General features: G+C 42.9%; 2 protein-coding genes across 3 annotated transcripts; both read left to right on the top strand.

Annotated features, from left to right (window-relative positions):
* Positions 1-568: 568 nt before the first annotated feature.
* Positions 569-2,948, top strand: rpain (RPA interacting protein). Of its 2 annotated transcripts, XM_079178004.1 has the most exons (7): positions 569-751; positions 857-1,048; positions 1,279-1,351; positions 1,514-1,625; positions 1,875-1,938; positions 2,459-2,599; positions 2,821-2,948. In XM_079178004.1, exons 1-7 carry the CDS (start codon positions 644-646, stop codon positions 2,848-2,850), a joined length of 720 nt encoding a protein of 239 aa, XP_079034130.1. In that variant the 5' UTR covers positions 569-643; the 3' UTR covers positions 2,851-2,948. The 2 variants fall into 2 exon arrangements, with proteins under 2 accessions (XP_079034130.1, XP_079034129.1); XM_079178003.1 differs by lacking the exon at positions 2,821-2,948 and having other exon boundaries at positions 2,459-2,805.
* An 874-nt stretch (positions 2,949-3,822) lies between these two features.
* On the top strand, positions 3,823-12,711 carry LOC306709112 (26S proteasome non-ATPase regulatory subunit 11A). The gene is made up of 13 exons (XM_079177149.1): positions 3,823-3,916; positions 4,586-4,687; positions 5,293-5,489; positions 7,081-7,138; positions 7,350-7,544; positions 7,669-7,813; positions 7,982-8,042; positions 8,807-8,869; positions 9,012-9,137; positions 10,434-10,469; positions 10,625-10,676; positions 10,934-11,077; positions 11,719-12,711. Exons 1-12 carry the CDS (start codon positions 3,826-3,828, stop codon positions 11,074-11,076), a joined length of 1,269 nt encoding a protein of 422 aa, XP_079033275.1. The 5' UTR covers positions 3,823-3,825; the 3' UTR covers position 11,077; positions 11,719-12,711.
* The last annotated feature ends 1,658 nt before the right edge of the window (positions 12,712-14,369 follow it).

The following is a 14,369-nucleotide window of genomic DNA, read 5'->3' as shown; positions in this document are numbered from 1 at the left end:
CATCGAGTAAAAAGAGTGGAGCTGCGTCTGAAAAACCCATAACATGCTATTTAGTACGCTAAAATAGTATGAGATAGTGAGATGTCCCACATTTTAGTATTAAACCAATAGTTGCATGGATGCAATGTTGGCAGAGGTAGTTGTGTTGGTGCAGATAGATTTTGTCAGATGTATACAGTACTGTTAACTACACCTCTACTGTCTTTAACATCACCACTCAGCTACACTATTTCACACAGAGAGATGATTTTACATTTGATTAATTATTATCTATAGGCTAATTCCATTAGTTTTAGACTCGGTGTTTGACCACAAAAATAAAGAGTTTATTAGGATTATTATTCAATATTAATTATTTCTACACTGTAAGGTCATTCCTAGCTTTGAAACAGCATTTACATAATATTAAAGAAATCTAATTTACACAGAAAAAGCAAAAGATTTTCTGAAATCCTGAACTGTCTCTGAATCCTTCCTACTTTAGTGGGAACTATTTGTCAACAGCATAGAACTACAAGACCCATCATGCAAGCCGAGGCAGCGCACGTCAAGTTCCGGGTCACGGGGTTAAAAAGCTGAGATGTTTTGGTTTAGAAGTGTCCTCCAGTTGTAGCCAGTTTATTTGGAACAAGTATTTTTATTTATGTATGTCACTTTACACTCGTCAGTAGCAGTAAAGATGGACGCTTTGCACAGACACCGCTCACTTTATAAAGGAACTACTTCGCCATGGAAGGAAACGTACCGCAAGGTGAGAAATACAGCTAGCTAATGCTAATGTGTCAGTTAGCTAGCTAGCCTGTCGGGGCGCCGCTGGTTCTTGTCAGTTTAACACCCTTCTGTTTTCTTTTCGCAGCGCTGTGTGGACAGGCTAAAGAACAGCCGGTCGAGGCTGCTGGAGAGATATCGCCAGACGGGAGAGAGCCCGCAGCGGAGCGGCTCCGGGGCCTCCATCATCGTCCAGGAGGTGATGGAGGAGGAGTGGACCGCCCTGCAGTCCGAGGACCGGAGACTACCCTCGCTGTGGGGGCCAGAGGGCATGGCAGAGGTCGGTTAGTCTTTTTCTCTCCCTAACGAGGTGTACTATACTCCTAGGTCTCTTTCTGTGTTACTCTTAGCTCTGTTAGCTGTCCAGAGAGAGCTAACCTCTACCCTTTGTAGACTGCACTGCACCCTTTTAATAAAAATAACATTTCATAATAAGTCTCTCTTCACATGAAATCAGTACGTTTGTTTGATCATTAAGTGGAGGTCTGCTGTCTTTTCTTTCACGAGCAGATGTTCAGTGTCATGAAGGAGTACGATGAACTGGCAGTACTGGAAGAAATCCAACAGGAGCTGGTGTCTCATGGTAATACATACATGTATTTATTTATTTACAATCCAAACTCCTGACTGTAGATATTCAAACAGATGGAAATCCCACAGATCAAAGTGGTAGAGATATTTCTGCCGACGCACTGTAAAAAGAGGGAACCTGTTGACTCTGCGTGTTCTTTTCTTTGTGCCCCAGAAATGTCTATTATTGAAGAGTACGAGAGGAACCTGCAGTTTGAGCAGCAGTACATGTCGTCTGTTGTGGAGGGGATGGAGGACGTGTTTATTATTTGCCCCATATGTCACACGTGAGTCTTAGAAATGGGGTTTCCCATATTTATATTTCCTCGTTATAATACTGCAAATCTTAAGTTGCACAACGTAAACTAGTCGCAGACAGCATGCCTTGATTCTTGTTTTATCTCTTTTCAGCTGCACTAAGCTATTCCATAAGTTGTAGAGGCAAACCTATCGGAATCTGTCACTGCTGGCTTGAGTCAGTTGATTCCGACGCATATTGTATGAGTTATGATTTGCATGTTTCTTTTGTCTCACAGGAACAACTTGAACATCAACAGCCATTTCATCTCCTGCCCCTGTGGACTGTACATTAACACTAAGGTCTGTTTGTTGCACTCTGTCCTATTAGATGAGGACACTTGTCACTCATATCTCGCACAACTCGGACAATTCTCGACACACACAGACATTCAGTATATATGACAGAAGTTGCCCAAGAATCGGCTAGTTTTCTTCGTTATAGAAGTAATCCAGTGACGGCTGTCTGTACATCCATGGATGCGGCGCAGAAAGGAGCTGCTAATGGCTAATTCGGCATGCTTTTAATTCATAAACATTACACTTTTCCAATTACATCAGTGGTTTTTAAAACTTAAAGCAGGTTCATCCCCCAAACAGGAGTAAGATAACAACATTACTAAGTCAAAAAGTCCCGTAAACGTGATTCTATATTCATTCACGCGCAGATATTTGTATTGAACATCCGAAGACTGCAAAATATCATGTGACGCCTGGCTCGAGATGTGGCGACTCTGCTAAGAGCCTGTAAAGAAAGAAAGAGAAAGCTCGGGGTTCTAGGGACTTAAGTAATGGCTTTGCTTTTAACGTTCTACGCCTTCAGAAACAGAACGTCACCCCCGACGTCCTGAGGAGTCTCCTGGAGTCCAGGGTGTCTGAGCACATGGAGGACTGTCTCCACAACCCGGTTTTCTCTGTAGCTCTGGACACGGACTGCTCTCCCAACCTGATGATCAGCTGCAAGGTAGGACGCAGTCTTCAGTTTCAGGAAGTGAACACCAAAAAAATAACTGGTTCTGTTTCCGTTTTATTATTGCGTATGTACTGGCATGTTGCCCTCATATGTTCTCTGCTACATGACTGACCCAGTTTCCCCTCATGGTAAAACAACAACATCAACAACAACATCACTTGTGACCGATGGATTCTTTTCAGTCACAACTTAACAGTTTTCTCTGCTTTCAGGTTTGTGACTACCTCTCCATCGTCCTATGAAAGCAGACGCGGCTGTTATGAGTGACTTAACTCATGATATTTGATTTATTTTTATTGTTTTGTTCTCTCTCTGTTTTGTGAAATAAAGACTATTTTTATATTTAATGTGTTGTGTCTTACTGTAGCCTGCCCGTTTGATTCCTAGTCACAGTAACCACCAATGTGACTGTGATTCAACCATCCAGTCCCAAAACACAAAGCCTATATTGCAGTACACAGTAAAATAGAGACTAAAAAAAACAGTTTGGTGCAACATTTCCCTGTATTTGCTTTGGCTCAACAGTGAATTTCACACACATGAGGGGATTGGAGGTACAGTCATCTGCAGCTACAAAATCCACTGTCGATAATGCATCCACACTTTTTTCTGTTGGATCAAATGGTGTTACCAGCACATGTTTATGGCTACTTGGGCTTGATTTGATACTCTGCATGTCACTATCAAGCATAGTATGCTGTAATTGTCTGAAATGCAACTCTTAAAAACACATTGAGAGCAAGGGTTGTGTCATGGTTTGCTAATATTGTTGCATGCTATTTTTTTCAAATCGGGTTTAATTTTTAATTTTAGTCATTCAAATGTTCTTCGAAATACCGTGGAACCATGGTATTGTCTCAGGCAGTTATTGGACGGTGAAAACCTGAGTCGAAATAACTGCCGGATTAATCGTGGAAACCCTTCAAATTCCTCGCTGATCGATTCAGTAACGTCCAATAAAACATTGATTGTTTTACGTATCATAAGCTATAAATGACATACAGTAATATATCATCATTGATAAACCAGACAGTTCAGTAGTCTCAATAGTTTTTTTTTTTGGAAGTGCCTGCACTTCTTGGCATGCAGAACTCCTCCATCACCGCTAGGGAGCGACATTGTCCCGGTGAACGGTCCCCGTGAACGGTGAACGGCCCTGACCGGAAAACAACTACGCAGAGCGGACTTCAGAGCTGAGGCAGGCAGGCAGAGGAAAGATGGCAGTCGCGGCAGTGGCTGAGTTTCAGAGAGCACAGTCTCTTCTTGGAACAGACCGGAATGCCTCTATCGATATCTTACATTCTATAGGTAAATATAATTGGCACCACGCGACACCAGGAAGGACATAACCACACGCTAAAACACGGACGCTATACACCCATCCATCACGCGTGGAGCAGCTGAGTTAGTCAGCTTTTGCTGTTAGTCGGCTAGCAGCTAAGCTACGCCCAGTTAGCTAGCCCAGCGGTGGCCGTCTCCTTTCTCTCGTTGCTTGCACAGTGAGTCAGCAGCAGCGGGCTAGCCGGCTAGCGACACACCGGCTAGCTGCCTCATTCATTTGACAGTAACTATTGACAGCGGGCTCGCGAACGTTAGCATGCAGACAGCGTCGTTCGCAGCTATTACTCGCCTTGTCAGATGTCAGGCCGACATGGGAATTCATGTGGAGCTGAGTTGACTGTTAACACCGCATACTCTGTCACAGCCTTTAGTGTGTGCTTATGTACCGTGTGATGCTATATGTTGACTATTAAAGCCTACTTATGTAGCTGTCGTTATCGTTTATTGTTTAGTATGACAGCTCTAATATTTCACAGCTTCGCTAGCCACTTGGCTGGCAGCCACCCAACCTATCCATGATGTAAAATGACTCAAAGCTTGTCTCTAGAGACTCGTACATCACTGTGATTCATGTCGATACGGATCCAATTACATCATCATCATCATTGTGTGTGTTTGTGTGCGTGTGTGTTGTAGTGAAGCGGGACATCCAGGAGAGCGATGAGGAGGCGGTGCGCGTTAAAGAGCAGAGCATCCTGGAGCTGGGCGGCCTGCTGGCCAAGACGGGACAGGCCGCAGGTAAGGGAACATGATACTCATGATCTGCTTGATGTGGACACACACGCACGCACGCACGCACGCACGCACACATACACACACACACACACACACACACACACACACACACACACAGCTTTAGTTATGTCATGCTGTAGCACTACAGTAAGTTCCTACCACATGGGTGAGACTCCTGACTCTAAAGTTGTTGAGGTTTTGTCATTTCTTTGGTCCAAATTGGATGGATTTACTAAAACATCTTGACATTTTGATTCATTGGCTGTCAAGAAAAGACAAAATGTGTTGTATTTATTAAAGGAGCATCACTTGACATTTTAGCAATTTGTGACTTGTGTTTGTTGTCTCTGATCTGATGATGCTGAGCTGCAAGGCACTTAAAGGTGCAGTCAGCGATTTTTATCAAATACACACTTTGTCAAATTCAGCAAATGTCTCCTTGTGGTCGACTATTTGTCCGTTCTGAAATACAGTGTGCAGAAATACGACGATATATGTGAGGAATATGTTGTTACGTCTCGGGTTAGGTCCCTGATGGACCATTTTCTATTCATTCATGCTCTATTCACTTCTTTTTCTTTTTCTTCCTCCCACTCTCTCTCGCTCAGAGCTTGGGGGTCTGCTGAAATATGTGCGCCCCTTCCTCAACTCCATCTCCAAGGCCAAGGCAGCCCGGCTGGTCCGCTCCCTGCTGGACCTGTTCCTGGACATGGAGGCCGCCACGGGCCAGGAGGTCGAGCTCTGCCTGGAGTGCATAGAGTGGGCCAAGGTGGAGAAGAGGACCTTCCTCAGACAGGCGCTGGAGGTGAGACTTTTGATGGTGGTGTTGGTGGTGTTCACAGCCTCTGCTTTTCTGGTTTAGACGAGTGATATGGCTTCAGATAACTGCGACAAGATGCCCAAATATGTGGGTCTGTGGTTGCCCCTTTTCTCCGGCAAGATTAGGATCGACTTATTTGGCGGCTTTCAGTGTCTTGCTCAGGGACACTTCGACACAGGACACGTAGCAACCAAGGACCGCCGACCTTGCGGTTACCGGATGACCCTCTACTCAGTGAGCCACGGTTGCCTATTATCTTAGTTATCTATGTAAGAAAACAACAACTCATAAACACTAGCTGAGTAACTGGAAGACTCTTCTTTATCTTCTTTATCTCACCAATTGGCCCTTCACCAAGTCCCGCCCCTGGAACGCAGACTGGCCAATCATAGTGTAGCTCCGACCAGACCAGCTCCGACCAGGGTCCCCACAACTATCTGGCTCTGCTACACAGACTCTCATGCAATGTTTTTAGATATTCTTGATGTTTGATCTGATTTAGTGCTCGTCCTGGTTAAACGTTGTGTAATAGTGATACTCATTATCCAGAGAGGTTGTCAGGAGATATTAGTCTCTAAAAAGTTATGTTGCTATGTAAAAACCTGTGGAGCTAGCATTAGCAGAGTATGTTAGCAAAGCATTAATTAGCACTTCTATGCTACGCTAGCTACTGATGGTATACTGAATCTCTACACATGCTGCTTTAGCTTTTAAATGATTGTAACAGTGGATAAAGACCTACCGGCTTTACAGGAACATTGTTGTTCCTTAGTTTCATTGTCTTCTGTCTCGATCACCAGGTGATGTCATGGTTCACTTTTATACTGTGATCTGTAGCTTTAGCTTCTATCTTTATCTTTTTAACCTGTTTTTGCTGCTTAAACATCCTGGATATACCTTTTAAAACACATTTTGTCGACCCTTCTGTTTGCTTCTAAAATGTGATATTTCTTGAAGGAGTGCAGTTTGTGACGGTGTGGGCTCCGTGGTAGCTTAGTGAAGGGGTCAGTTATGCAGTATTTGGGTTTAGCTAGCTGTCCAGAGCCAGATGCTGATGCCAAACTGGCAGAACATCGGAGACAAGCGGTACTTTCCAACATCACCAAAACAAAAGCCGTGAACTTTCTAACGGACGTTCCCACCTTCACTGTATCCAATGTTGGAAGAATCCCTCGGTTGCTTTATCTGACACGACAGTATTTGGGATAGTGATTAATCTCACTTATGTCCTAAAAGAAGTCTTGAAGCATTATTTGCTATATTTGGTATTTTAAACTATCGGTTGTAGTGACAAAGCACTGCAGTTTTTGAATGAAGGCCGTACTCTGTGAGCATGATGTTCATTAAATCTGTTGCTTTGGGAATTTTTGAGCCACTTGTTTTTTAACAGTTAACCATTCCTTGAAACAGAACGACCCTCCTGCGTGTGCAACGTTCGTTTTCAGGTCAACAACATGTTCCAAACTTTAAAGTGACGAACACATATTTCTTTCTATGCATTTGTTATTTATGGGCTGACCCATAAACAGACAAGTTGTCCAACCGGGCCCTGACATTTCTTTTTCTCTCTCCTCAGGCTCGTCTCATCTCACTGTACTTCGACACAAAGTGCTACCAGGAGGCACTACAACTTGGTGAGTGTCGAGTCTCCTGCAGTTGTTGTTTTTCAGTTCTTTGAGAATTAAAAGAAAAGTTGTGTATGAAACTTATTGGAGGATGTTTGCTTGAGATGCTTTTTTAGTTCTCATCATTTCAGGGGGAAAATCTGTCACTTTTGGAAACCAAAAACTAAATGAACGCACTGAAAAGCATCGCGTTGACTCCTAACTTCCTGTCCGTCCGCAGGCACCCAGCTGCTGCAGGAGCTGAAGAAGATGGACGACAAGGCCCTGCTGGTGGAGGTGCAGCTGCTGGAGAGCAAGACGTACCACGGGCTGAGCAACCTGCCCAAGGCCCGCGCCGCCCTCACCTCCGCCAGGACGACCGCCAACGCCATCTACTGCCCGCCGAAGCTACAAGCGGCTTTAGACATGCAGTCAGGTACAAGGCAGGACAGACACCGCTGTGACGGATGTATTTCTGAAAACATTGCAGTTGCAGCTAACCTGACATGTGACATGTGATGTCTGTGTGTGTGTGTGTGTGTGTGTTTGGGTGTTTCCAGGGATCATTCACGCAGCCGAGGAGAAGGACTGGAAGACGGCTTACTCCTACTTCTACGAGGCCTTCGAGGGCTACGACTCCATCGACAGCCCCCGAGCCATCACAGCCCTCAAATACATGCTGCTCTGCAAAATCATGCTCAATTTGTAAGTGGCACACTGATTGGGGTCACATCCAAACAGTTTGCAGCCGTTGTTCATAGAATGTCGGCTTGTAAAAGATTAAATGTAAGACGTGTGACTCGATGTGTTAATAACCCAGAATGGGTCTCAGGTTTTTTTTGTCCTGTCTGATACGTATTGTTTCTGTTTCAGGCCAGAGGATGTCCAGTCCCTCATCAGTGGCAAGCTAGCTCTGCGGCACGCTGGCAGACAGGTAGCATTTTAACATTCCTAAGAATTTCAATTCTAACTCAAACATTTGTAATAAAAAAAAAAAAAAACCTTCCCTGAAAGACAATTGCCCAACATGTGGAGGGTGGTGTCTTTTGTAGCCTTTCCAAAACTGAAATCAAACACAGGTGCGAATGTGCCATTGCTTAGACATTGTTTGGCAAACTTACAGCTTATATCTCTGTCTTTTTGTCCTGTTTTACCAGCAACTACAGCACTAGATTGCTCATCAGATGGGATTCTTTTGAATGTCCCCAGGGTGCGTTCAGAGCTTGTTAAAGCTGCTTTCTCTTTCAGTGCACCCTGTCAATGGAATGAGCTGCTACATATTCTAACCCTAGAGGTGCTCCCTTATTTGAATACCTTTTAACTTAAAGGTCTTTTGCAAACTGCCCTGAGGGAAACATGTTGCTGATTTACATAACGGTCGACTCAGGCGGAACGTGTGTTATGGATGTCGCCGGTACGACTCGCTTCCTTTACTGTTTCCTTTGTGCCGCTTTTATGCATCAAACATTTTTTTTTTTGTAAAACTTGCTTGCCGTCTTGTCTCCCTGGAAGAAGAGATATTGTATCTCAATGGGACCTTCCTAGCTAGATAAAGGATGAAAAAAAGAAATGACAGTATTATTGTCTGCTCTAAAGTGAGTTAACTAGATTAGATGGATGGCTGTTGCTGGATATACTGTATTTACATATTTATGATGTTTGTGCCTATAACCTTTTGTTTGTATTCTGTTTCTACAGACAGACTCGCTGAAATGTGTGGCACAAGCCAGCAAGAACCGGTCGCTGGCAGACTTTGAAAAGGTTTGTGTCTTGAGTTTTGCGGCTAACTATTTATATCTGACATAACAACATTATTAATGAGACTGCGGTTTGTACTGTCTGCCTTTCTGCATGTGGAGCCTTTTTCGTGATTCAATTGTCCATTTATCCCACTTTCCCCAAGGCACTAACAGAGTACAAAGCGGAGCTGAGGGACGACCCCATCATCAGCACCCATCTGATCACGCTGTACGACAACCTGCTGGAGCAGAACCTCATCAGGGTCATCGAACCTTTCTCCAGGGTCCAGGTAATCCTCTCAACATCTGTCCGTGTTCAACCGCAGCTAGTTCAGGCAGATACAGAACCGTATCCAGGATATATGGAGCATTTGTTCAGTGCCCTAGAATTCAATCTGAATAAAATTATTAGATAAAGAAAATGTTTTTGTAGAAAAACGGGCATGATTGGACAAAGTTAGGAATCGAAAGAAATAATTAGGCCTGTCACAATATCTAATTTAGATGGACGATATATTGCCCCAGAAGTAATTGCAATAGACAATATTATTGTTTATGCCACTGATGATAATATAATAGCATAATAACACAAGTACACCCTTTCAAAGAGTAGTGAACTTTTAATTCTTAAAGATATTCAAACATTGTAAATGGAGTGTGAAGACCATTTCAATATCCTAAATAAATAAAACTAAACCACACATCCAAAACAATAAATAAAAGTCGGCTTGCGGTCTCTGTTAACAAAAATCATCATATTAGGTAACATAAAAATGATCGCGGTCATGTCTATATATCGTACGATAAGTCAATAACGTAAAAATGATCGCGGTCATGTCCATATATCGTACGATAGGTCAATAACGTAAAAATGATCGCGGTCATGTCTATATATCGTACGATAAGTCAATAACGTAAAAATGATTGCGGTCATGTCCATATATCGTACGATAGGTCAATAACGTAAAAATGATCGCGGTCATGTCCATATATCGTACGATAAGTCAATAACGTAAAAATGATCGCGGTCATGTCCATATATCGTACGATAAGTCAATAACGTAAAAATGATCGCGGTCATGTCCATATATCGTACGATAAGTCAATAACGTAAAAATTATTGCGATCATGTCCATATATCGTACGATAAGTAGGTAACGTCAAAATGATCGCGGTCATGTCCATATATCGTACGATAAGTCAATAACGTAAAAATTATTGCGATCATGTCCATATATCGTACGATAAGTAGGTAACGTCAAAATGATCGGTCATGTCCATATATCGTACGATAAGTAGGTAACGTCAAAATGATCGCGGTCATGTCCATATATCATACGATAAGTAGGTAACGTCAAAATGATCGCGGTCATGTCCATATATCGTACGATAAGTCAATACAGTAATTATTGTGACAGGCCTAGAAATAATCAACGTGTTGGTAGTGAAACTCACACCATATTCCACAATGGTTCATTCAGACTAAATATAGTCAGTAAATATTAAGCACACTAATAATATGAATATACTTTCAGTTCACTAATTTGAGTGTCTTTATTCATTATGCTTGTCCTTTTCTCCGACAGATGGCACACATTTCCTCCCTCGTCAAACTATCCAATGTACGGTTTTCGCTCATCTTCATCAATGTTTCCTTTTTAGACTTATTATATTATATATATGTTATTATCGTTCAACAGTTGGCTGTTGTACGTGCTCCTTTGAGTTTTTTGACAATAAAAAATACCCACAGTGGGATTGCATGTTTTCTTTGCAGGGAGACGTGGAGAGGAAACTATCACAGATGATCCTGGACGAGAAGTTTCACGGTATGTGTCTGCAGCTCTTCCAAGTATGCACCACACGCTCGCTAGCTAAATATGAGTTCATATTTCCTCGTTGGGTTTTTGCGGTTGTTTCCTGCAGCTTCATGTTGCAGCTACTGCGTGTTACCAGGGTTCACAATGCTTTGGATTTTTTACCTGCTCAAATCAACTGAACTAAATCAGTGAGTGCGCCTGTAAATGACGGCCCTCCAACAGTGTTTTTACTGTCATTCTCTCTGTTACCACCCTCACCTGACAAGGTATTTTGGACCAAGGCGAAGGTGTGCTGATCGTGTTCGACGAGCCGGCGGTGGACAAGACGTACGAGGCGGCCCTGGAGACCATCCAGAACATGAGCAAAGTGGTGGACTCGCTCTACAACAAAGCCAAGAAGCTAACATAAGGTCAGCGCCAGTAGAACTGATGACGTGGGGGGGTACATAGTGAGGTAATTACTTTTTCAGTAAGTAAGACTTATTTGCAGTTTCTCTTTAATTTAATAATTAGAACAAGATATACTAACATCTGGGTATATTTGCCAAAACTATCAAAATATTAATTTTTCTTGTTAAAAAAAAAAAAAAGATTCAATGGATAAGTCTGGTGATGAACAATTTCCATGAAAATGACCAAAACAATTCGTTCTCACTTAAAGCACATCCATGTGAACTGGTTTAACAATACTGGTAAAACCAGCAACAATTAAACTTCAATGGAATAAAATGAAATCCAAGTGGAATTCAGTACTTTACTCTTTTTTTAATAATGGAAATGTAATTTTAAAAGTAAAAGAGAAGTCCAAACTTCTCAGTTTCAACCTTGTTATTTATCTAGAACAATTAACTCACGACACAGTTTGAGTACTAATGTTTTGACGTCTGAAGATTATGTTCATATTGTGCAGATCTGAGAATAGTATCAGTGTTATCATCTGACTCTTGGCAAGAAAGATGCAGTTTGACTATAATGTTAATATAACACTCACCTTATGCTTTTAAAACATTTGTCACAGTTTGGTAACATAAATGTCGTCTTCAACCCCCAGAGAGAGCGAAACCGCCGGTCCTCCCGTCAGGAGCGACGCGGGCCAATCAGGACCTCCGGTTGCTCGCTCTCGGCAGCCCGGGAGGGACGAGGGACAGAGAGGACGAGGAGAGTACGAACACTTCAAATGAAACCAGCCGACCAAACCGAAGACGACCCCCCTGATGAACCCTTCGCCTCTCTGCTCTCCCCCCGTCTCCTGTCTCTCTTCCCTTCCAATCAGACCGGGGTTGATCCGACCCGACCCGACGTGGACAAATTCAGGCACTGTGCCCCTCTCTGCTCTTCTCCCACCTCCGGCTGCTACTGTATGACAAATTTGCCCCCCCCCCCCCCCCTTATTTTAATTTAATTTTTTGTTCTTGTTCCTCTCTGCGCTGGTCATCAGGGAATCTTGTAAAATAACAATAAACATACAGTCCTTGTACACACATGTATTATATATGAAGAGAGTCTAACCGGGGTTAGGGTTGCTTGGCCCTGGAACTGAATGTTTGAACTTCGCTGACGGACCACAGCTCACCTGGTTTTGAAAAACCAGTGGCCATCAGAACCCCCCCTCCTCCAGTCCTTACTCTGACCTTTACCCCGCCCACCACCCACTCACAAGGCATTCTGGGATTCGTGGACCCCACAGGGAATTTTCTCTCCCGTCCACACGGGACCACGCCACAAAGGAGAGGACATTCATCGACACAGCGGGGTCTCCCCCCTTTTCCACCTCCTGCACTCCCCCACTTCTTGTTTGTAGATAACAATGCCAAGCACCTCTGTTCATCCCAGGCCTGATAATGTCGCACATGTCCTCTGTTTTTGTTTTTTTTTTTTTTTTTTACAACGCGTAACAACAGAATACTGAGCGCTCGGCCCGTCACACAAAGTGCTTTTGACGCGTTCTGAGACGCGACGTCGGTCCTTTCAGAAGATAAACAAGAAGTGAAGTGGGTTTCATTGAAGAAAATCAAGCTGTACATTTTTTGGGAACTTCATTTTTGCAAGGACTCGAGGGTTTACCATATATGACATGGAGAAAGACAAATGCTAATAAAAAAAAAAAAGTGTAAACCTGCAAGTTTTTATGTTCCTGGAAATGAAAATGCTTTCAGCTTTTTTTCCCTGAAGCAATGTGCTTCAGATGTATTTCCAGTTCTACGACACACTTTAAACCTGCGGTTTCAAACCAGAAGATTGTGGAGCAGCACAACTAATTCAGGAAAAACTTCAATAACAATTTGATTTAAAAAAGAAAAAAAGTATTCTCCATATTGAGTCTGCATCACCTGATAGAGAGCACATGGAAAATAGTTAGCAAGCAAACAAGTCTCAATAGTTCCCTAAAAGTGATGCAAACATAATGATTTAAAGGGAAACTACGTCCAATTTTCTGAATTTCGACATGTTATTCCAATAGCATAAAACAGTCCAAACACAACTCTTCCAAGGCAACAGTGCTGAAACTCAAATGTGTGATGTCATCGAGTATAAAGTGCGGAGCTCCTCCATAAATATAGTATAATATATGATATCCATATTGTAGATGACACTGAGCACCCAGGGGAATCAACTGAGAACGCTACAATAGAATTAAGAAAAAAACCCAACATTCAACATCTTTCATCATTCTCCGTCTTTGGAGCAGCGCCACACTTTATACCCGATGACATCACAAGTTCCAGGCCCTCTCTGGTTTCTGGCTTTGAGAGCGGCTCATGTTCACAGATTCTGACTGAACTTTCCTCGGCCACGGAAACAACATATTGGAATTCTTAATTTAATCCATCTGCTGCTCCTCAAGTATATGATTTTTTTTTAACAATATCTGCTTTTATATAATCAGTTGTTTTTTTTCATCCACTTTAGAAATGAACACATTTGGGGCACCACTGCTTTGGACAAAAGAATGACTGCATAACAAAAACACAGTGGAAGACTTATTATTCTTTAGTTTTTTGTTTCGATTAGATACATTTTCAAATTCCCTTTTCATATCAGCGCCTTTAATGCACCTGGAATCTCGTTTTGTTCCCTAAACATCTGCAGAGCTACTCTCATTTAAAGCCTCAACAGCGACATCTGGTGGAGAGATACGATCATGTCACTTTACTGAAGGAAACTTAACTTTTCAGGGACATTTAGCCACTTTGTGTGCAAAAAACCCCCCCCATTTTATTGTTGTTGCAGTTATCATTTATAGTGTGCAACAAGAATGTCTCTTATCAAATAGATCATTGAAAAGTGCAAATTTAGATGAAACATGAAAATGACTCATTTCTACTTTGACATTCACGACTAGTCACCATTCCGTGCTGCGGTGTCCTGATCTGCACCTACAGTTTACTGTAGGCTGTTTTCATGGTGACTGTTTGTTTTCCCCGGGGGGCCCGTGTCAACACGTGCAAGGACGGGTTTTTTTTTTAAAAGTAAGTATCTGCATGTGAATGGGAGGCTGCGCCGCAAAGCCGATGCGTAAACACTCCTTATCGCAACACCATTACGCGCGCTTTTGGTTAACTCTTTTAACTGCTCTGCTGCTGACTGTCGCTCGAGGTAGAAACGTCGCTTCCAGGACATGCCAACTGGCCCGAGAGGGGGGGGGGGGGGGGGGGGGGGGGAGACACAGAGAGAGAGAGAGAGAGAGAGAGAGAGAGAGAG

Source organism: Pholis gunnellus (assembly GCF_910591455.1).
Source record: "Pholis gunnellus genome assembly, chromosome: 17".
NCBI lineage: Eukaryota > Metazoa > Chordata > Actinopteri > Perciformes > Pholidae > Pholis > Pholis gunnellus.
The sequence above is the reverse complement of the archived record's forward strand: the minus strand, read 5'-3'. Positions and strand labels throughout refer to the sequence as shown.

What these genes read in the sequence shown, in the direction of transcription:
- rpain (XM_079178003.1), top strand. Translation starts at nt 644, where the DNA reads ATGTATGTCACTTTACACTCGTCAGTAGCAGTAAAGATGGACGCTTTG. An exon ending in GGAAGGAAACGTACCGCAAG is followed by an intron (nt 752 to 856) that starts GTGAGAAATACA and finishes TTCTTTTCGCAG; the next exon opens with CGCTGTGTGGACAGGCTAAA. An exon ending in ACAGGAGCTGGTGTCTCATG is followed by an intron (nt 1,352 to 1,513) that starts GTAATACATACA and finishes TTTGTGCCCCAG; the next exon opens with AAATGTCTATTATTGAAGAG.
- LOC306709112 (XM_079177149.1), top strand. Translation starts at nt 3,826, where the DNA reads ATGGCAGTCGCGGCAGTGGCTGAGTTTCAGAGAGCACAGTCTCTTCTT. An exon ending in CAAGACGGGACAGGCCGCAG is followed by an intron (nt 4,688 to 5,292) that starts GTAAGGGAACAT and finishes TCTCTCGCTCAG; the next exon opens with AGCTTGGGGGTCTGCTGAAA. An exon ending in TGCGGCACGCTGGCAGACAG is followed by an intron (nt 8,043 to 8,806) that starts GTAGCATTTTAA and finishes CTGTTTCTACAG; the next exon opens with ACAGACTCGCTGAAATGTGT.